Here is a 21,186-nt window from a genome sequence, read left to right on the forward strand (position 1 = left end):
TGTTGGTCGTGACCCTGTGGGTGCCTGGGGGACAGGGGCCAGCTCCCCTCCTCGCTGGCCTGATCTCCTCCCCCCACGGCCCACCCTAGTCCAGAAAACCAGAACCTGGGACCTCGGGGCCGTCTGGGAGAGAAGCTGCGCCTCAGAGTGAGCCTTTTAGAATCTTCCTGTCCCGGCCACAGAGAGAAAGGGGCTCCATGGCCCATTCTGGTGCCACAGGTACTTGGTGAGCATAGCCCTTGCTCAGCCCACACCATGTTGGACATCTGGGCAGCGGGCGAACCAGCTCTGGGCCCTGCCCTCCAGGAGAGGAGACCAGAAGGTGGAAAGGGCCAGGGAATGAGGAGGGACCAGCCCTGGGACAATCAGGGAAGGCTTCTTGGAGGAGTGGTCTTTGAGCTGGATCTCAAAGGTGGAGGGGAGGGCGATTCAGGAAGAGCGAAGGGCATGTGCAGAGACCTGGAGGGGGAGGTCTGGGCTGTTCCCAAGGGGGGGGGGGCTCCTTACAAAGAGCCCTGAAAGCCCGGCTAGTGCTGAAGACAAGGACAAGGTCCTGGGGCAGCTCATCAGCAGGTGACTGGGTTGGTTGGAGGAAGAACCTCTGTTGCTGGAGAGGAGGAGGGAATTGGGGCCTGGGGAAACCAGGGAGGGGACCCCTCTGAGACTCAGGAGGGGCCAGCAGGGCCAGTCTCCCCCAGCCCATCGTCCTGGGGGGGTGCCTGTGGAGCCCAGGGTGCCATCGGGGGCACAGCTGATGTTTGCTGTGCACTTGCTGTGCGTGGGCTGGGCCAGGCCGCCTGCCTGCAGTGACCTATCTCATCCCGTCCCCGCAACCTCCTCTGAGATAGGGGGACTTATGACAGCCATTTTATAGATGGGAAAACAGGCTTAGAGGAATTAAGTGACTTGCCCATGGCTGCCCAGCTAGGAGTGGCAGCTGTTTGATGCACATTAGGTCTTCCAGCTGTGGGGGCATCCCACCACCAGCCCAATTTGGGGTCCTGGAGCCCCCTCCCTGCCTCCCTGGCTGGGGTGGGGTCCCAGACTTGTGTCTGGGTGCATTGCAGCTTCACCCTTCGCAGCGGCCCAGACCCTGCTGGCCTCAGGCTCCGTTCTCATCCTCAGTGGCAACCTCTGCAAGTCTCTGGCCAGGCCCAGATGGCAGGGGCAGGGACCCCCAGGCCACAACAACTGGCTCTGGCCTGCACCTGCTTCATGTGCCCTGTGCCAGCCAGATGTCTGGCTCCCCCGGGGCTGGGACCTGGCTCGATGCCAGTTACCTGGGGCCTATGGGCACCCTTCCAGCCCGAAGACGGGGGGCTCAGTGTGGCAGCGTGAACCCCACGTGCAGGCTTGAGTCGGAGCTGGGTGGGAGGAGTTGAGATAACACAGCCCCTTTCTCAGGAAGCCCTTCTTGGACAGGGTGACACAAGCCCTTCCTCTTGGGAAACACCCAGTCTGGTGGGGTGCTAGCGCTCGCTCTCAGGCATGAGCTACGCTTCCTTCCTTCTCGGAAGGCCACAATCCGATGGGGGAGACGTGGCCCCTGCCCCGAAGGAGGTCCCAAACCTCAGGGAGCATCTAGTCTACAGCTCATCCAAATCTCCATTCATTCCTTCTGTCCCTTGGAGCCTTCATTCCCCTGCCCCAAGTAGGATTCTTACCGGTGGGGCTGGAAGAACCTGATGGGTCCCCAGGCCCTTGTTGAAGGGGAGCTGGTGACACATCCAGAAGACAGGGACGGGGCTGTGTGGAGCACTCAAGCTTTGGGCTCCTACACACCAGGTGCCAAGCCTGCCCCAGCCACTGGTGAGCCCGGGGCCTCGGGCACACACCCTAAGCTCAGTTCCTCCATCCCAGGGGACCAGCGGTGCTGTCTGCCTCAGCATGGCTGGGAGGCTTAGAGAGGAGTGTGGGCTCACTCCCAGCACTGGGAGCTGAGGCAGAGGAGCCCCAGCTCACCCCTCCACCCCTTCTCCTGTCTGACTTGGCTTTCCTCGGAGCTGAATGGTGGCAGCTTGGAGGTGCCGGGTGACAGCCAGGTGCGGAGCCCTAACCGCCCCAGATGAAAAGGCGTTGAACTGATCCTGCCTGTGGTGGGGGGGTGGGGGGAGACCACCTTGCGCTGTGGAGTCAGTCATTTCAGCGGACAAGTACTGACCCAGTCCCCCAGCCCTGTGACAGCCCTGGGGACACAGTCACCCAGCAGTAGCACTGTGTCCAACACATGTAAGTGCTCAATAGCAATGATTGTTATGAAGAAGCGCTTCCCCACCCCCTCCAGACAGTATGGGCGGAGATTGTGTCCTGTTCACCGTTGTAGCACCAGTACTCAGTAGGTGCTCAATCTGTGTTTGGTGAATGAGTAAGTGAAGGACTGCCTGAGACTCAAGGAGCACTCAGGCCGGTGGCTGTAACCAACAATGGGTGGACTGAATGGTATGTGAATTATGTCTCAATAAAGTCATTGGAAAAAATATCAAATTAGCTATTGTGTATTAAAATTTGGATGGGAAGTGGTGGGTAAGAATGTAATTACATTCTGCAACATTTCTATTCATATACTGTAGTCCAAAGTCATCTGGACATCAGCTATGCAGGAGGAACTGGGATTATTAGGTGCTAGAGAGAAGTAAAGGGTTCATTCACTAGACAGGTCAGAGATAAATCTTAGTACATACGCCGTGGTCTGTTCATTTTGCAGAGCGCTTAGCACTTACTCCAAATCGGAGAGGTTTCACAAGGCGTCGCTCACGCAGTGATACGAGAGTCTGTATCTCGGAAGAACTATTTTAAAAAACAAAGTAAGAAAATTCAAATAAAACAAAATATTTCAGAAACTTTATTATGAGTTTATATAAAATGTTTATATTCTGACTTCATCTTTTAAAAAAGATAATTGAATAATCACAGGAGTGATACAAGCAGTAACCAAACTATAAAACAAAAAAATAGCACCAACTAGGTTGTTCAAAGAACTATTTAATCATCTCCTTCCTAAAGAGCTGTGAAGTGAATTGTAAAATATGTAACAAAGCTCTCATTCAAAATATTTGTAGCCAAGAGGACATGTTTTGACTGAAGTAACAACGTGACAATGTGTGACAAAGTAATGTGGTTTTCCCAGGGCAGGTCTTAGAAATTTTAGTTAGATTGAGAAAAAAATATAAAGGGAGATACTTTATCTTATATTTGACATACAATATTTCATTTATAGTATTTATACTATTGTTTGCAATGAGGCGTACTTTCTTATTAAATTTTAAAGGACTGCTGTAGAGGCTTAAAAAATAAACAATATCCCATAAGCTCAAAAAAGAAAATAACAATCACGGAATAGGAGGAAAAAACCCAGCTTCTCTCGGAATTCAGAGCGGAACAGGAAACCTGCTGGGCACAGAGGCAGGAGCTGGCCAGGTGCAGTGGTGGGGGTGGGGGTGGGGGAGGAGGTGACTCCAGGCTGTGGGGGGAGCAGGTGAGGCTCACGCGGCCCTGCCCGCTGCCCTGCTAAGTCAGAGGCATGGTGGCTGCCTGTTTGGCTGTGAGGGTTTCACGCCAGCCCCCCGGCCCCACTGCTGGCCTGGGGTAGGTGCTCAGCATGGGCACACGCTTTCTTCCAGTCTCTTTAGGTTCACTGGTTACCAGGTGGGTACCCAGGTTAGTGACTGACTAAGCCAGCAACACAGGAAGCGCTTGGCAGGCTGTGAGCGGCTCTCGGAAGGGAAGGAGAAGGCGAGCCTTCGGGTGTCTGGAAGGATGGGGGCCAAGGCTGCTCCCGGGTCAGTGGGAACAGAACAGCCCCGACTTTTATAAGCATCAGTCTCTCGGTAGAGAACGTCCTCGTTGGCCGAGTGCGGGTCTCGCATCGGGGAGCGGGCAACGCCATGAGCGCACTGCACCGAGGCTGCTTGGAGGTGGGGTGGTATCAGAATGAGAAGAGTTGCCCTGCCTGGCAAAATCACAGTGCCTGCTCCACCCCAGCAGCGGCGGAGGGTGCCACCCTCAAGAAGGTGACTAGCTCAGGGCCTGCTACAAAACAGCTGCCCAGTAAGAAAATCTTGGAGACAAGAGTCTTGGAATCTGGGACCCAGGAGAACCTCAGCAAGGGCTCCAGGGGCTGATCTGTCAAGGCCACAAGTAGGGAGTGAAAAGGCCTCGGAGAGACAGGGCACCTGAGCCTCAGCCCTGGGGACACGCTGTCACCAGTCCCAGGAGCACGGGGCAGGTTTGTGCAGAGCTGAGACCAAAGGCAGGCAGCTGGTTCTGGGCCCTGACCAGGGCTGTCTCCCGCTCTGTTAACTGGCACCAAGGGGCACCTCCAGGAAGCATCTAGTGAACTCGTGGAATTGGGGGACATGGTCTGTTGCTGCCAAACCCCAGGAGTCTGTCACCTGCAGCCCATGGACCAGCAGGCTACTGAACTCCTCCACGCCCCCCCTCCAGAATTCCCATGTGCCTCTTCCTCAGCCTCCTTTCCTTCGCAGAGCTGCTTGTGGGGTCCTGCCAGCCCCCAGGCCTCTTCCACCAAGGCAGCCAAGGAGGGAGCAAGAAAAGGCGTGGCCAGGAGGTGGCAGAGGGCCCCAAGGTGGTTCTGTGCCAGGGTACAAGCACCCGCTCTAGCCACTTGCTTCCCTGTTGCCTGCATCTCAGAAACCCATCAGGGCCCATGGTCCCCAATCTCACCAGCTCCACGTAGCATTAAAAAACTAGCAGTGAGGGCTCCCATGGAAGATTCCAGAAAACAGAGCAAGATCAGGCCTGGCGTACATCACAGTCACGATCTCTGGGTTTCCAGCATTACTTTTGGTTGCGTGATTGTGCACCCTACAAAAGGAAATCTTGGGAACCTGGTGGGTTTCCTGAAGGGACAGCCCACGAAAGTGAGACTGCCCCTCGGGTGTCATCTCACGGTGGTCACGGCAGTCACGCTCGGCCTTCAGCAGGTCATCAAGATTATGTTTACGTGCGTCCACCAGTGCCCAGTCCAGCAGCTTTTGCTCCGGGTTAGTAGACAGACCTCTCCTGGTTCTGGATGCCTCTGTCTCGCTAGATTTCAGGGTAGCTGTTTTCCCTGCAACCTGTTCTCTGATGTGTCCAATGAAAGTCATTTATTTTCAATTTGTCCAGTTTTTCTTGTTGTAAGGATGAAGCGACAACTGACAGATTCTTCTGAACCTTCCCCTAGGCCCGTCTGCACATTTCCTTGTAAAATCCAGTCCTAGCAACCCCTGGCCTCGTCTGTTTAGCAAGAACCCCTGTCCTTGATATCTGATCACCCTCAGTATCTAATCAGGTCCCTCCTCCTCCGCCTCCTCCAGATGGTGTCTGTGCCCCTGGCCTGTCTTCAGCAAGAGTCCTGTTAGGTCAGTTTAGCCAGAATCCCCTTCTCCCCTGATGCTTCCTCTCAGGAATTTTCCATCCACTGACCCCCCACCCTGCACCCTGGCTGTAAATTCCTACCTGCCGGTGCTGTGAGCCCAACCTCTCCGGCCCACAGCAAGCCCCTGCTGCGGCGGTCCCTGCACGGTCTGGAACAGTCCTCCTTATCATGAACAAAACCGAAAATGCTTTCAGCCACCGGTATGAGGAGGAAGCGTGAGAGCAGGGGAGTCCCTGTTCCATCTCCCTTAGTACCTGCACTCCACAAAGACGTGTCGCAGCAGACCCAGGGTAGGGGACCTCAAGCCAGATGGGCTGGCCAGGGTGTGTGCCCGACTGACCTGCTGTGGGGCTCCCAAGCCCAGGCAGCAGGTGACGGGACAGATGGGAGATGTCAGCAGACTTTGGGACCGGCTTCAGATCCTCCTGGGGGCAGCGTGGAGGGGAGACAGCAGGGACGCGGCAGGTGTGAGGCCTTGGGTGACTTAACTGTTAGCCGCAGTTTCCTCGCGTCTGCAAGGGGGGCCTGGGGGGACAGCGTGAGAAGTGTGTGGCTGTAGGCACACATAGTAGGTGTTTCCTGGGAAGATAAAGGAAACCGAGGGCAGAGCGCAGGGGGCACAGGGACCTCCCCTGTCATCACACAGCCGGTGGGACCTGGAATGGCTCCTGCTCTTCAGAGTGGTGGGGTGGGGGCTGGGCCAACAGCGCTGCCGAGGCCGCTCACCCCCACCCTGGAGCCAGCCCGAGGGCCAGGCCGCGAGGCCGCGAGAAAGAAGACCACAAGGCCAGCGCTAACTGCGTCCCAGTTTCTTTTTATTGATTTTTTTTGGTTCTTTTTTTTCCTTTTTTTTTTTTTAAGTATGGAGCCTCAAGTATAAGATGTAGATTTTTTTTTTAAGCTTTACAAAAAAAACAAAATAAAACAAAAAACTCCTTTTGCATTCCATAAAAATCGACAGAAAAGCACCTGGCCAGAAGAGCAGAACGGTCGGCAGCCCCCCACCCCGGCCCCACGCGTGGTCTCCGCGGGACAGGGCAAGTCTGCGCGGGACAGCGCTGAGGGCCACCCCTCTCCCAGAGCTGTCCCCTGTCCCCCCCACCCCCAACCCCAAGCAACTCCCAAACACACATGGAATCAGATTTCCAGTTTTTCTTCTTTCACACACCACAGTTATTTCATAAAATTTTTTTGTTTTACATTTTTTACACCAATGTAACAAAAAGGTGGGAGGGAAGGGGAGGCTGACAGTGTATTTTATGCCTATAAATGGCGGGGGTGGGGGGGGGGCCCGGGTGAACAAAACCACACGGTCTCTATGGAAATACCGAGTTTCGATAGCAAAACGTGGCGGGAAGCAGGCCTCGGAGCCGGAGAGGGCGTGTATCGGGCTTTATTCTCGGGAGAGATGGCGCTGCGCGGTCGATGATGCGAGTTGTTACGTGACCTGTCGGGGCGGGAAGGGACAGGGACAGGGAGCAGAAAACGAGTTTCTAAGAAAGGAACCTAAGGAGCGCAGGGCGTGTCCGGCTGGCGCGAAGCAGAGGCCTAACACTGCTGCTTTCTCTTCAAAGCCTCCACCAGGTCGTTCTTCAGGGCTTCTTGCTTCGATTTGTCCGCAAAAGTCTGCACAGACCTGTCAGGGCGGAAAGCGTCATCAGCAACCGAGCAGGACCTGCCGTGGCAACGACAGGCCAGGGGCTGCCATGCGGTGCCCGGCTCTGATCTGCTGCAGGGATCCACCTCCCAGGGGGAGGCTCAGGGTCCCCAGCTGGGCAACCGCCCATTGCCTCAGAGAGGTGCGGGGGGAGCTCAGGGCCCCGAGACCTGCACCCTCTGCACCTCCCTGGGCACCTGGGGGAACACACGCAGCCCCACTCCGACAGATGCTTGTTTCTGCCCCAGGTCTCAGGTGACCTGGCCATCGTCACGGGACCCTAAGTCCACCCTTCCATGTGCTTCCCCTTTGCCTCCCCCCTGCCCAGCAGAGGAGGCTCATTCCTCGCGGCACAAGTGCAGGGCGCGGTGGCATCTCCCCAGAGAGGGTGTAAGAGCCGGCCTCCGCACAGCCGAGCACGCTGGGCTCACGGCCGGCAGCACAGGGAGGCCAGGTGCTTCCAGGCTTCTGTGAGGCGCTGTCAGCTGTTAACCTGGCCCAGAACCCCCTAAGCCTAGATCTCAAAAGGCACCGCAGGAAAGGGTTGAGTGGCCCTGGGACCCCGGCTGTCAAATCCTGGATTTGTGTGGAAATGATCAAGGGTGACTGCATTTACCTGTGTGGTGACACTCTTCGAACAAAGCTAGAAACTACTAAGGTTTGTGGAGATCTTACAACTTACCAAGTCCTTGTCATACATATTATTTCTCACCAGATTCCTGGGGAGTCTTTACTATTAGTCCAATTTACAGACAAGGAAACTGAGGTTCAGAGAGAAACGCCCCTGGATAATCGTTTTGTCAAATTTACCCAATATATTGGTAAACCAAGAACTTAGTAAACTATTTATAAACTTTTTAACAGTTTAGAAGCAGCAGCAAACAGGGCCAAGGGCTGCCTAAGACGCATGCTGTGGATGGGACCCTCAGCCAGAGTCTCAGGTTCGATTCACACTGAATGTGAAGGAGAGTGGGAAGGATGGACCAGAGAATAAATCCCCCCAGTGGGAAAATGGGTGAAGTAAAATGCAGCAGGACCCGGGAGAAGCAAGAGCATCCCAAGTTGGATTCTGGCTACTGAATCCTAGAAAAATCCTGGGAAGTGCCCTGGACATGCCAAGAGGTAGAACAGACAACACGTGAAGCGATCTGGAAACAACTGGAAAAATTCCCGAGAAGCACTGACGTCTGGGTGCTCTGGGGAAATACGCATTTCTGAGTATTTGCCCTGCACAGCCCCTGGCTCTGCGGTGGCCTGAGGCAGAGTCAGGACATCAGCCCCGGTGGCCCCTGAGCTCCACCACTCAGCCAGTCCCCCGTGGACTCCTAGCGCAGCTCACGATGGCGGCTAAGGCTGCCCACGGGAGACACAGTGGGCAAAGCAGCAGCTCACAGGCTCCCCGGCCTAGGCAGGTGCCAGCTCTTCTGGGAAGGAGCCGAGTGCTCCAAGTCTGGGCTGTGACCAGCCAAACCCCCCGCTACAAAGGAGAAAGTTCCAGAGCCAGGATCAGGTTAGAGGCAGGGAGGTTAGAAGTGGAATGGCTGAAGGCGTAAGGAGCAGGGGGCTCGTTTAAGGGACAGAGCTTGGGAGATCACTGCCAAGCAACTCAACACAGTGCCCGGAGGCAGCACTGGACTGGGTGTGGGAGGCAGGGCCGGCCCTGGGCGCACAGGCGCTGGCTGTCTGCCAGTTTCCACGCCAGGACGCCCCCAGTGGGCGGCCAGGGAACTGCACCATCATGGTGCACCTTAAAAAGGGGGTTTTCTCAATGCCATGAGGGGAACCTCTGATGGCCCCATGAGGCCAATGGACGAGTTGGGCCTGAAGTTGCCACACACAGACTGGACTGGCAGGCTGAAGGCCCCCAGCCCCAGAAAAACAGCTCCATCTGGCTACATAAGTGCCCCAACCCACCCCTGCTCCGGAAAGCCCACTATACTTCTGGGGTGGGCTTTCTGTGTCCAGCCCCCAACCCTGAGCTCTGCAGCCCCACCCAGCGGGGTTTCCACGGGCCTTATTTTTACACACAGCTTCCCTCCTGCTCTCCAGGGATGCTGACTGCTTTCCGACATCTGTATTTGTCACAGGCTCAGGCCATGGTTCTTGGCCATTATCAACAAGCAAGGCTATTTTCCTTTCCACCAGCGTGACTCCTTTAAAGAGCAGCTGCAGCTCGTTAGGGGCGGAGGCTACGCTGGTCCAGGCAGCGTGGGCACTGGGCGCCGGGCAGCTCTAGCAGCAACTGGTCTGGGGGTGCATTGGCCAGCCTGGGACATCCCAGCCCCACCCCGTGGGCCCTCTTCAGAGACCGCGTGAGAGCACCTCTTCCACGTCAGCCAGCCCCATCCCTCAAGAAGGGGTCTGATTTGGCTCTTGGGGTCCCTGGTAGAAGACGGGGCTCAGGGGGGGACCTAGTGTGCAAAAGTGCTGCCGCTGGACGGACGACGTCAGCCCTGGGCCCGGGCTCTTCAGAAGCAAAAGCCAAACCCGGCCGCCTTCCCCACACCTAGCCTCTGCCCGGGGTGCAAAGCACACGCCACACGCGTGACAGGCATCCGTGTTACGTGGGGCTGAGGCTGCGTGTTAACGTGGCCACTCGACAGCTGTGGGCGGACACGGGGTTAGCGGTGGTTTAAATGGCCACGCGGCAACAGCCGGCCCGGCGGGGTCTCGGCGGGTTGGTGAGTCCTGTTTAGTGGGGAGGGTCTCGTGCCTCTCGGGCGGGGTACCTGGATCGGCTTAATTATCAGGCTGGATGTAGATCTGGCGCTGGGTCAGCACTTGAGAGAGCTCCCTCTGCAACTGCTTAAACTTTTGGTTGTCAGGGATAGCGTCAATAGATCTAGAGAGTGTTCAGAGATGAGTGAAGTGGGAAGGGAGAGAACAAGAATACAGGACACGAAGGGGGGGGCGACAGAGGAGACGCGAGGCCGGAGGGGGAGGGGCATGCCGACGCTGCGGCTGCTTGGGGGCCTCTGAGTGGCATCTCTGTCGCAGAGGTACACGCTGGTGGTGTTGGCTCTAGGGCTCACCACCACCACCCACATGCCCTTCCACTTCCCTCCCCGTTTCCGGCAGGCTGGGGGTGGGACTGTGTGTTTGGTGTGGATGGTGCAGTGGCCGGAGGTGGCAGGCCTGACACCTGGCACCACTGGGCTCTTACCCGGCCATAGACCAGGAAGGGAAAATGAAACCCACCAGGGCCAGCCCCAGCCCCCAGGTGGGGCGGGAACCAGGAAGGCAAGGTCCAAAGAGGACGCCTCCCTGGCTTTAAAGCTGTAGAGCAGGCGGTGCACATCATTCTCCAGGGCAAGGCCGGGAGCCGGGGCAGCCCCAGAGCTGCTCCCTGCCTCTCCTCTCCCCCGGAGGTGTGAGGTCGCAGTGAGGGGCACAGCACGCCTGCTGGCCTCACACGGTGGCGCTGGACTACAGAACACGTTACAGACTGTGTCATCTCAGCTGACTCCTTCAGCCACCCTGCCTCCTGGGCGGGGTCAGGCCTCTCAGTATTGATGGGCACACAGCTCAGGATGACAGAGCTTGAGGGAGATCCCGGCCTCCTGACTCCAAGGCCAGTGCTCGCTCACAGCTGCTCTCCTGCCCCAGCTGGGCGCCGGCCTCCCACTGTGTCCACCAGGGACCTGGAGGGCTCAGAGCACCCCTCTCAGCTGGTCCTCGGGCCAACACTGCAGAACCGGGGGCGTGAGATGGGTGGGATGGCTCAGGGCCCTGGCCACTGCCAGCAGGGCCCTGGCGAGGACGTCAGAGCGGCTGGGCCCTCTCCAACGGGCAGGGGGAAGGGCTCTCTCTCTGCATGTCACAGAGCCTAGGCCTGCCAGAGGCCGCCAGGCTGCCCCCGTCTGCAGTCCGCACACCTCCGGTGTCCCAGGGTGTGGTCTGGGGGCACCTTCAGGGCCAAAGGGGCCGGGCAGATTCTTTAGCGGGGCCGACAGGCTGGAGGACTGAGAGGAGGCAGACCCCAGGGAGGAGGGCACCCATGGCTGTTCAGGTCAATGTGCCCCAGGACACAAAAATGGTGGCAGGAACCCGCAGCTACGAAGCGTGCAAACTGCGTAAGAGTCACTTTACCTTTCAAAGTCTGCACAACGATCCTAGAGGTAGGTCCTCGAGCCCTCTTTTACAAATGAGGAAACTGAGGCCCAAGGCCCATGGCTATTAACTAGTGGGGCCAGCGTTTAAACCCCTATCTTTCTGGCTCCAGAGCTTGTGCTTTTGCTACATTACCTCAGCCCATTGACAATGTCCTTTGTTTTTCCAAAGTAGATCTCATTCAGCGTACTTCTGATTTTATTTTCCATGTCCTGGAAGGGAGGTCAGCACATGAGGAGCGGTTAGGACTCTTGGGCACACCGGCCCGCTCGCCCCTCCCCTCCCGCCCCGCAGTCCCCGCTGTGGCCACTGGGGGGAGGCACACGCCTGCTCCGGGTGCCACCTGCAACTTGTGCTCCCAGGACTCGGTCCTCGGGGAGGGAGGACGCCAGTACTCAGGTTATTGGCAGCCAACTCTGACCGTTGCTGGGAGCCGGTCTAAACCACATCACCACTCCTCTGCCTCCCCCCCAATTCCGTGAACAATTCCGTGAAACCCAAGAGCACCTCCCCTCCTTCCAGACCAGCGTGGTGACAGGGAGGACTGAAATCGCTCCAGAGCCCCACCAGTGTTCCAGGGATCCGCGTCCTTTCCCTGCTCAGGTCTCTGTTCACACCCAGGCGATGGGGGAGCCAGGGACGGAGGGGAGGTGCCTTTGGAGCCCAGGGCTCGCACCCAGATCAGAAGGCTCAGGGAATACGCAGTCAGGGCACAAAACGCGAACTGCTCTGCTGCCTGCTATGGAGCTGGAAGGAAGCGGCAGAGGGACAAGGCCAGCAAGCTGGCACACGGGCTCCAGGGGCCAGTGGCATGTGCGGTGGGTTGATGGAGGCGCAATCCAGGGCCCAGAGAGCCCACAGGGCCACTCACCTCTACCAGGCGCCCGATATTGGCTATGTGTGGGGAGCAGTCGCTCACGGTCTCATCCTTCTCCATCTGCAAAAGACAAAAACATTCCTCCGAGTCAGAGGAGGCCGGGGCTCCCTGAGAAAGGCGGCTCTGCCGGCAGCCAGCCCACCTCCAGGGTTTGCAAAGAGCCTATTGTCCCCGGGCAGCTCTGTGGAGCCAGCTGCAGGTGTTACAAGGCCACTTTTCCTGCAGCAGAGCTGGAGCACAAAATGACTTAAGTTTCCGGCTGGAAACAGCCCTGCCAGCAGACACCCAGAGCCCCAGTGCCGGGGGAAAGAGTTTTGCTGCTGCCCTCCCAAGGCAAGGAGGGCGAAGGGGACCACCCTGGCCCAGCCCTGGCACATCCAGGGCCAACTGGAGAAGATGCACTCAGTGTCTTCACGCCACTATCGGCAGGGTCTGGCCAGCCGCCCCGATACCGCAGGCGAGTCCCCCAGCAGCCACCGCTGCTGCACCCGGACGCTCTTAATGGCAGCTCTGTGATGCCATCTGCTGTAGGCCTCGGAGGGAGGGACTGATACCCTTTGACAGAGGCTCTGAGGCCAGAGGGCTGGAGTGACTTGCCCAAGGTCACTCGGGTACCAATGGCAGACCTGGGTCAAACCCATTCTCACTCCAGAGCCTGCTCGTTCTACTCCAAGGGGGGAGTTGGAGCGAGAGCACCTCAATACAGACGAGAGGGGGGGCCGGGGACGCAGCGACTAGTCTCTTTTTCCTACGCCCAGGAAGAGCCAGTTCTGGCCCGATAATCTCCACTGTGGGCGCTGGAAGGAAGGGAGGAGGGGAGGGAAGAAGGGCCTGGCCACTGCTGGCTCCAGCACTCGTTCCTGAATTGTGGATTCCCCCTCACTGTTTTCCTATGCCTTAGTTCCCCGACAAGAATACAAATTCTTTACAGAGAGATTTACCTGTTTCATAACTTAACTCACAGGGTGCCTGGCACAATGCTAAGCACATACATGCTCCCTGTTACTACACTGAAAATAAGAGTCAGACGAGACTATCATGGTGCCATTGTTGTTGCTGAAATAAAATGTGGAAGCTGAAATAAGTAATTAGAGGGATGAAAAGAACAGTATCAGGAATCAAAATGAGTTCAAGCTAGTAAAAAAAAAAAAAAAAAAAAAAGGCCGGGCGAGGTGGCTCACGCCTGTAATCCTAGCACTCTGGGAGGCCAAGGCGGGAGGATCACTCGAGGTCAGGAGTTCGAGACCAACCTGAGCAAGAGTGAGACCCGTCTCTACTAAAAAAATAGAAAGAAATGATTTGGACAGCTAAATATATATATAAAAAAAATTAGCTGGGCATGGTGGCGCATGCCTGTAGTCCCAGCTACTCGGGAGGCTGAGGCAGGAGGATCGCTTGAGCCCAGGAGTGTGAGGTTGTTGTGAGCGAGGCTGACACCACGGCACTCTAGCCTGGGCAATAGAGCAAGACTCTGTCTCAAAAAAAAAAAAAAAAAAAAAAAAGCAAAGAAAAAGTGGGTTCCCGTCTTTGGAACCAGAAGCAGAGGGCAGAGGGGCGGAGGCTCAGGGCGGGTGCCGGCCTGCTCCCAGGGCAAAGCCCCTGCTGCCTCGCACATCTCTACCTGTCCTCACCGGGGAGCATGACTTTCATGCTGGGAAAGGCAGAACAGATCCAGTTAAGAGGGGCTGAAGGTGCAAACGGGCAAACATATGGTAGGACAGAACCAAGTCACTGTCAACGACCAGGCTTCTAGGTCATTCCACGCAAATCCGACCTGCGTGCAGTGAATCTTCAGAAGGGGCAGCGCACTTCAGGGGTGCAGGAATTCTGGAGGGCTGCAGCAGTACACCCGACTTTTGTCAAAGAAGGAAGAGTGGAGTCTAGCAGTTAAACACTAGTTTGAAAAGGACAAGCAGGATTTTTGTTTTGAAAGGCCAGCTCTCACTCTGTTGCCCAGGCTGGAGTGCAGCGGTGCAATCACAGCTCACTGCAGCCTCAAACTCCTGGGCACGAGCGAACTTCCTGCCTCAGCCTCCTGAGTAGCTGGGACTACATGTGCACGCCACCATGCCCGGCTAATTTTTAATTTTTTTTTTTTTTTTGCAGAGACAGGTACCCACTATGTTGCTCAGGCTGGTCTCAAACTCCTGGGCTCAAGTGATTCTCCTGCCTCTGCCTCCCACAGTACTGGGATTATAGGAATGAGACAACATGCCCGGCCCCAGACAACAATTTTTGATGGGATTGTTAAAATCAACTGTTGGCACATTCTACTATCAGCGACCGAGAGGAGCCAGCCACAGGAATGCCCACTTCCTGTTGGGATGGGGATGCTGGGCCAGGAGAACAAGGCACGACTTCAGTAAGATCACATCCTTCGGGCAGGTTCCCGTCCAACATCCTGTGGCTGTGGCTGAGATGAGGGGCTGGACACCAGGTTCCCAGGCAGCCTCCGTGGCACCCCGTAAAAGCCTCCACCTGCCCTGGGTCAACCTGCTTGTGCAGGACTTACACGGAGGCGCAGCCAGGAGGGTTATCAGCATCCTACTGGCAGCACCAAGGGTCAAGGTCAGAGGGTCACTGCAGAACCTGGAAACCTGGGTCAGCTACAGAATGACAGCGGCAGCCACCTCATTCCATTTCATTTCCCTAGGAACCCTACTTTAAACCCAAAGCAACAGAAGCTTAACGATGCAAGTAACCTATCTGCCCAGATCACACGGCACGGTTAGATTCTGACGGCTTCGATGTTAGAAGCTACTTCAGTTGCCAATTTACCTGGGAAAACGCAAGCCAGATACTTAGGCTCAAACATTAATCTCACTGAGTATAAAACGGAGAACTTCTGATTTGCAAAGAGTCCCTGTGAAGAGACTCGTGGTTTTTAGATGATTTCAAGCTGATGAGAATGTGATGAGGCTGCTGCGACAGCTGGGGTGCAACTTTCAGGCATATCAATGAAACTATCACTGTGCCCAGACCAGGGACGGCATCCCTTACCCATCACAAAACCAAGACACTGCGGCTTCCGGGTCCCATTACTTGCCTAGGAAGGCAATGGTCCCTCCCCCCTTGGTCTGCCCCAGGGAAGCAAAATCTGTAGGGCTGGACTCAGTTTAGGGCACTGGTTTTTTCTTTGTTTCTTTTTTTTTTTTTTAAGAGATGGGGCTTCCCTGTGTTGCCCAGGCTAGATTGGAACTCCTGTGATCCTCCTGCCTTAGGCTCCCAGGCAGCTGGGACTACAGGCATGCGCCATCCTACCTGACTAGGGCAACAGGTTTTGAGAGAGCCATGGACGAGTTAGAGTTCATCCACTTAAAAGGTCTGAACACCCTGACCCCGAGAAACAGGAAAGAACTGGCGATATTCAGGCCTGGGTGTTGGGGGGGGGGCACCCCGAGAGACCCGGCAGGGCTCTGAAGGCCTGCATCCCACGGCTGGAGCAGACTCAATCTACGTCGCTGCCAAAGGCGGAGGTAGAACCCAGGAGCGAGAGCACATCACGGGTGACAGAGTTGTCCCTAACAGGCATCTGCTCGTCCAGCAATGAGCTCCATGGCACTAGGTGTCTGGACAGAAAAGGGGTGGCCATTTGGCAAAGATGTTACACGAGGGGGACCCATTTGAGAGCAACAGTCTGGAACCTATGGTTGCGAGTGGCCCTTCCAAAGTTAACGAGACTAAATCTCTGCAGAACAAAGACGTCTGGTTCTGGCAAGACTGCTGTGCTGAGGACTAGTGGAAAAGGGGGAGAGAAATGCTGGAATGACCAACACGGGCTCTCAACTGTCCTGGCACACTCTGGGCAGTGATCCTGGGGAGTCTCGATCCACAGAGACTCCAAAGTGTTCCCCATAAAACAGGAGGAGTGAGAGTGCTCATGAACTTGAAAGTGAGAGCCGTTTCCCTCCATTTCAGGTCTAGCAAATGCTCCACCCTCAGCAGAACCGGAGTGTTTGCTGGAACATCATCTTCCCTTAGCAAAACTCTGTTGCCAGGACAACCGGTTGGTGCGTGTGTTGGGGAGTTGGGGAGCGCGCTCAGGGGGAGGGTGCTTCATACACTCGTTTTTAAAAGGAGCGTTTGGATGTCAACACGCTGGGACTGTGTGTTCTCTCTCGCACATGGAAACGGTTACTGTGCCCAGCTCAGGGCTGCACAGAGAGCTGCTCTGCAGGGCAGGGAGACGCGGGGGGTCTGATCCCAATAACGTCCTTCCAGCGAACTGCAGCCTGTCTCCCACCCCAGCTCACGTGGAGGGCAGATTCCTGGCCACCCCAGGGAAGGGATGAGGACTTTGAGTTCACTGACGGGCCCCATCTTAAATGAGCACCAAGAGCCCAAAGTGAGGCTAGTTGGCAAAGGGCTCTGGGCCACCAGTGTGTGTCACATCAGCAGCTGAACCTCTTGGCTCCTGTCTCTGTGTTTCAGAACCAAGAGCCACTTTCCAACAAACAGAAAGGCTGAAGCCACTGGACACCCCAAGGTAGAAGAGGTGGGTGGGGGGAGAAGGCTGCTATGTTCCCAGTTGCGCAGCCCCTTCTCCAGCAGACTGACTCTTCAGGAGAACAAGAGGGGCCCCCTTGCTCGTGGCAGGGAATTTGAGCCCGTATCAATGCCCCTGTAGGGGCTGGGGAGTGGGGGCAGAGAGCCCAGCACATGGGCGTGTTTCCACAGCCCCCTGCCCCCTCCCCCAGGCCGACTCCCCTCCACCCCTGGTCGGGGTCAGCTCGCTGGCAATGCCTCCCCACCAAAAATAGCACCATTTTTGCAATGCATATATTATTACATCCTTATAAAAGTGGCTGCCAGAAGGAAAACATTCTTATGTGCTGTGGCCGCACAGATGTTCCACAAGGTGGTTCCAACCAAGTCTGGAGCCCAGCCCAAGAGCGCCCCGCAGGCACCTCTGGTCTCCGTGGCCTGGGGACGACAGGGGCGAGTGTCTGGAAACCAGCAGGCCATTCTCCGCACACGGGTGTACCACACCTCCCACTGCCACGCGGCGTCTTCCAGCGGGCACAGCAGCAGGGTGGGGCCTGCAGGCAGCCAGCCCCGCGCAGCAGCTCTGTGGCTGCCTCGTCCTCAGACCCCAGGAGCCCAGGAGGAAAGGGCCCGGCTTGTCTGGGCCTTGACCTCACACGGAATAAGCGAATGTACAGAAAATGCCTAGAACCGTGCCTGGTGGAGTGGCAGCTCTCACGTTGTCAAAACAGAGCTCCAAGGCCAGGCGCGGTGCCTCGCACCTATAATCCTAGCACTCTGGGAGGCAGAGGCGGGAGGATCGCTTGAGGCCAGGAGTTCAAGACCAGCCCGAGCAAGAGCAAGACCCTGTCTCTACCAAAAATAGAAAAATCAGCCAGGCGTGGTGGCACATGCCTACAGTCCCAGCTACTCAGGAGGCTGAGGCAGGAGGATTGCTTGAGCACAGGCGTTTGAGTTTGCAGTGGGCCATGATGACACCACTGCACTCTACCCAGGGCGACAGAGTGAAACTCTGTTTCAAAAACAAACAAACAAAAACAGAGCTCCACTCCCAGGGCTCTCAGGGTCTCTGGCGTCCTCCTGGTCACCAAGCTATGCTGGGAGTCGGAGGCCAGGGCTTCACATGCTGCCAGCCAGCAGACAGTGGTCAGCCAGCCTCCCAGGGAAGGCTATGTCTGTCCAGTTTAGGAAAACCTCAACTGAATCTAAAATTGTATATATTCTACAAGTCTCTGTTTGCAAGATATGTGGTAGTAGCAGTAATGGCTGTTATTTATTGAGCATGAAACCATGTGTCAAAATGGTTTCTTACTTCCCCTCCACAATGACCTTTCAAAATAAGCACCATCAATTCTATGGTGAAAACACTGAGTTTCAAAGAAGTGAAGTGGCTTGTCCAGGTCACACGGCTGGAAAGTGACTGGGCTGGGGTTTGAACTAAGGTCTGCATGATTCTGAAACCTGTTTCCTTCCCTGAGACCTCTCAAGCTAGCTCCGTTTTCATCTCTGTTCTTCACCGGGAAAGTGGAGGACAAACCACGAGGCAGGGCTCGGAAGGCCCGAGCGGGCTCCATCCCAGCCCCAGCCACCTCCCACCAAGGATCCTGGGCCCCTTCCTCTCCTGCGCCTGCTCCTCCCAGTGAGGCATGGCGGCAAGGAGCCAGTCTCACTCCTGCTTTCCTTCCCAGCCGGGCACCGGGACACCCCACCCCAGGGCATCTGACAGAAACCCAACTGTCCCTAAAAGCCTCACTGCTTGGGCATCTCCACCCTAGGGCGCGGCAGCCTCGCGGCACACCAGGAGCGCTCGTGGCTGCAGCTGAGGCCCGCAGAGTGCACACGAGCCCCAGGACCTCCTGGGTGTGGCCCGGCCCACCCCTGTTCCCTGCAGCTGGAAGGAGGGGCCGTGGGCTCTGCCCGTGACAAAACACACTGCCACGCCTCACTGCCCCGCGTGGGTCCGAGGGGAGCTTCCTGCCGTGAGAGCTGGGCGGGCGCCTCTGCTGGAGTTTTAGTGCCTGGAGATTGTTGGGGCGCCTGCTGCTGAGTGGGCAGAGAGGCTCAGCCTGTGAACGATCTGCCTGATCCCCCCACTCAACAAAGCGTTTCACCTTCACTTCTAAATATTTAGAATCTGGAAAAAAAAAAAAAAAATCAAACGAACATCTGCAGGGCCCTTCCCCGGACGGAAAACCTTGGATCTCCTTCCGGAGATTTACGGTCCTGCCTCTTTCCCACATCTCTGCTGTCACACAGGAGAGACCTCTCGGTACAACTTCCTTTTCAGCACGCTGGTACTTGGCTTGCAACCTCTTGCACTTGCTCCACCACCCTCCCACCGGGGCCCACGTGGCGGTCCGCCAAAGGGCAGCTCCCGTCCGCCTTCCCTTGCGGGTGTCCCCAGCCCTGGCAGGAAGGTGCGACCCACCGTAATGAGCTCCCACGAAGGCCATGGCTCACCTTCCCCGACAGCCCCACAGCTGCAGGATTTGCCTGACACTTACCTACCTACCTCCTTTTCCAGTTGACGTCCCCAAGAGACATCTTTTGGGGGGTAACGGGAGGAACAAAAGGCTAACGTGAAGCCTTGGGGGCAGTGTGGCCCGGTGCGTAGCAGCCAGAGCCCACCGGGGCGTGTCCACACCAGGGGTCCTGACCTACTACATGTGCCAACCAGGGCCAAGCTCCGCCTCCTTCACTGGCCTCCTCAGCTGAGAAAGGAGGGGCACAGGCAAGCCTGGCAAGTCTGTGGGAAGGGACCACGGAGGAGAGCCACCAGCAAGCTAAAGCCATCAGCCCTTCTCCAGATGGGGCGCACCTGAGCCAGGCACGGGGAAGGGCACCCAGGCAGGGCTGCTGCCGAGGTAGGGTGGGTCACCGGACACCAGGGGCACCCGGAGACCCGCCTGGCCTTGCCTAGGAGTGCCGCCTGCTGGCTGGATGGCTCTCGGGGTCAGAGCCTGGCACTGTGGGTCTGGGGAGACGGCTCCAAAGGCCAAGTGGCTTTCCTTCCCGACACACGTGGGGTGTGGATGTGAGCGTGAGTGACCGCCACAAAGCCAGGTTTCCAGAGGAAAAACCTAGGGCTGGGTCACTGTGAGTGTAATGGACACTCAAGAGAAGGGGCCCCTCACTTGTCCCCCATCTCAGGTCCCGGTCAGCCAAGCCCTGACCACTCCACTCTGAAGGCCTCCAGCCTGTCATTCCTCCTCTACCCCTCATGCCTCTGTCCTTCCTCTTGGCTCTTGTCACCTGCCCTGAGCGGACACCAGCTTCTTCACTGACCTCCTCGCCACAGGCATGTCTAACCCTCCCAGGGCTACCCAGTCTGGGCCCCTGTCACCTCTCTCCTGGACGACTCTAACAGCCTCCTCCTGCCCACCGGTCCCCCAAGCCAGCTGGCAGAGCCACTTTCTGAAAGCACAGATCCAATAAGATCATTCAGATCCCTGAAAATCCTAAAACCCTCCTCACTGCCTCCAGGAGCAAAGGCATTCCCTATGGTCAACCCACTTCCCGCAGGAGGTCACCCTGAAAGCTAAACGCTCACCCACAGGAGGGGCCAAAGGGTCGTGGCACTCAGCACACCCCCAGGGAGGCCAACCGGCGTGGGACTGCAGCGCTGGCCCTGCCTGCTTCAGAGCCCACTGGGCCACTGCAGCTGCCCTTGAGCCGGCTGCCGGAGGAGGGGGAGGAAAGGGAGGAGGAGGGGTTGCTGACAGATGTCACCAGGTGCCCACAGGACTATGTCCTGTCTATACTGAGCAGACTGCTCAATGCATTTCCATTTTACTATTTAGCAGTCACTGAATGTCAGGCACAGGGGACAGATTAAGACCCAAACAGTATGCCGTGGTAGAAAGTAGCATGTTTTTTTCTCATCAGACATTTCAGGGTTCAAATCTCGGTCCTGCTTCTTACTGGTGAAGTCATATGGGCAAATTATTTCACAACTGGAACCTCAGTTTCCTCATCTGTTCAATGGGAATAACTCGACCTTGTTTACAATCTCCTCAAAGGGGTCAGCCCACAACACTCGCTCTGCCACTGGTTTGCTCAACTTTCCTGGAACCTTTTGTCTCCCATCCAAGGCAACCACAGACGTTTTTCCAGGCTCATTGGGACACACAGCCAAACCCTGCAACCTTTATTTCCCCTGTTGCTCAGACGCTGCGCATCATTAACTTAGATTTGTCTCTCTCATTGCTCCCCCTCCCCACTCACCCCATACAGTTACTTACACTGGAAACCAGCCCTAGCTTCAATGCCCCTCGAGTGAATTATGTGATCGGCCGTTAGAATGATGACAGAGCGTGAATTTCCTATTAAAGCCCCAAGAGCAAAAGGCAATGCAAACAAGGCCCACGGCCCCGGCCAAGGTGTGCTGGGGACAGCCACTCATCAGGCTGAGTTTGGCTTGGCAGGAGGCACAGCTCACGGCAAGCCGGAACCAGACTCTGGCCGTGGCTGACAGCTCTGATTTAAACTATTAGGAAGACGGAGGATTAAATATTTGTCCAGGTCACTGTACACCGGCTGGAATTATAAACAGCTTGGAGCGGTAAGTGATGCAGGAAGCAGTCTCCGGATCCAGATTTAGGATTTTCCAGCCACTACCCAGGTGGCAGGGTCGGGGAGGCAGGCTGTGTGGGGTAGTCGCCCAGGGGGTCGCCTCCC

The 21,186-nt window shown here is 56.6% G+C and overlaps 1 protein-coding gene and 1 pseudogene across 3 annotated transcripts in view; both read right to left on the reverse strand.

Annotated features, from left to right (window-relative positions):
* Positions 1-6,174: 6,174 nt before the first annotated feature.
* Positions 6,175-21,186, reverse strand: part of CAPZB (capping actin protein of muscle Z-line subunit beta) — a 131,838-nt gene continuing 116,826 nt past the window's right edge. For 2 of the 3 annotated variants that reach the window (XM_069479427.1, XM_069479428.1), the window contains exons 7-9: positions 12,019-12,084; positions 11,283-11,359; positions 6,175-7,016 (exon numbers count right to left, since the gene is read on the reverse strand). In XM_069479427.1, coding sequence (XP_069335528.1) covers positions 6,929-7,016; positions 11,283-11,359; positions 12,019-12,084 — 231 coding nt within the window. In that variant the 3' untranslated portion in view covers positions 6,175-6,928. Of the gene's footprint in view, positions 7,017-9,766; positions 9,880-11,282; positions 11,360-12,018; positions 12,085-21,186 lie in introns of all 3 variants that reach the window. The other variant, XM_069479426.1, reaches the window with a different exon arrangement.
* On the reverse strand, positions 19,302-20,738 carry LOC138389068 (uncharacterized; annotated as a pseudogene).

This window comes from Eulemur rufifrons, chromosome 8 (assembly GCF_041146395.1).
Source record: "Eulemur rufifrons isolate Redbay chromosome 8, OSU_ERuf_1, whole genome shotgun sequence".
NCBI classification, from domain to species: Eukaryota; Metazoa; Chordata; class Mammalia; order Primates; family Lemuridae; genus Eulemur; species Eulemur rufifrons.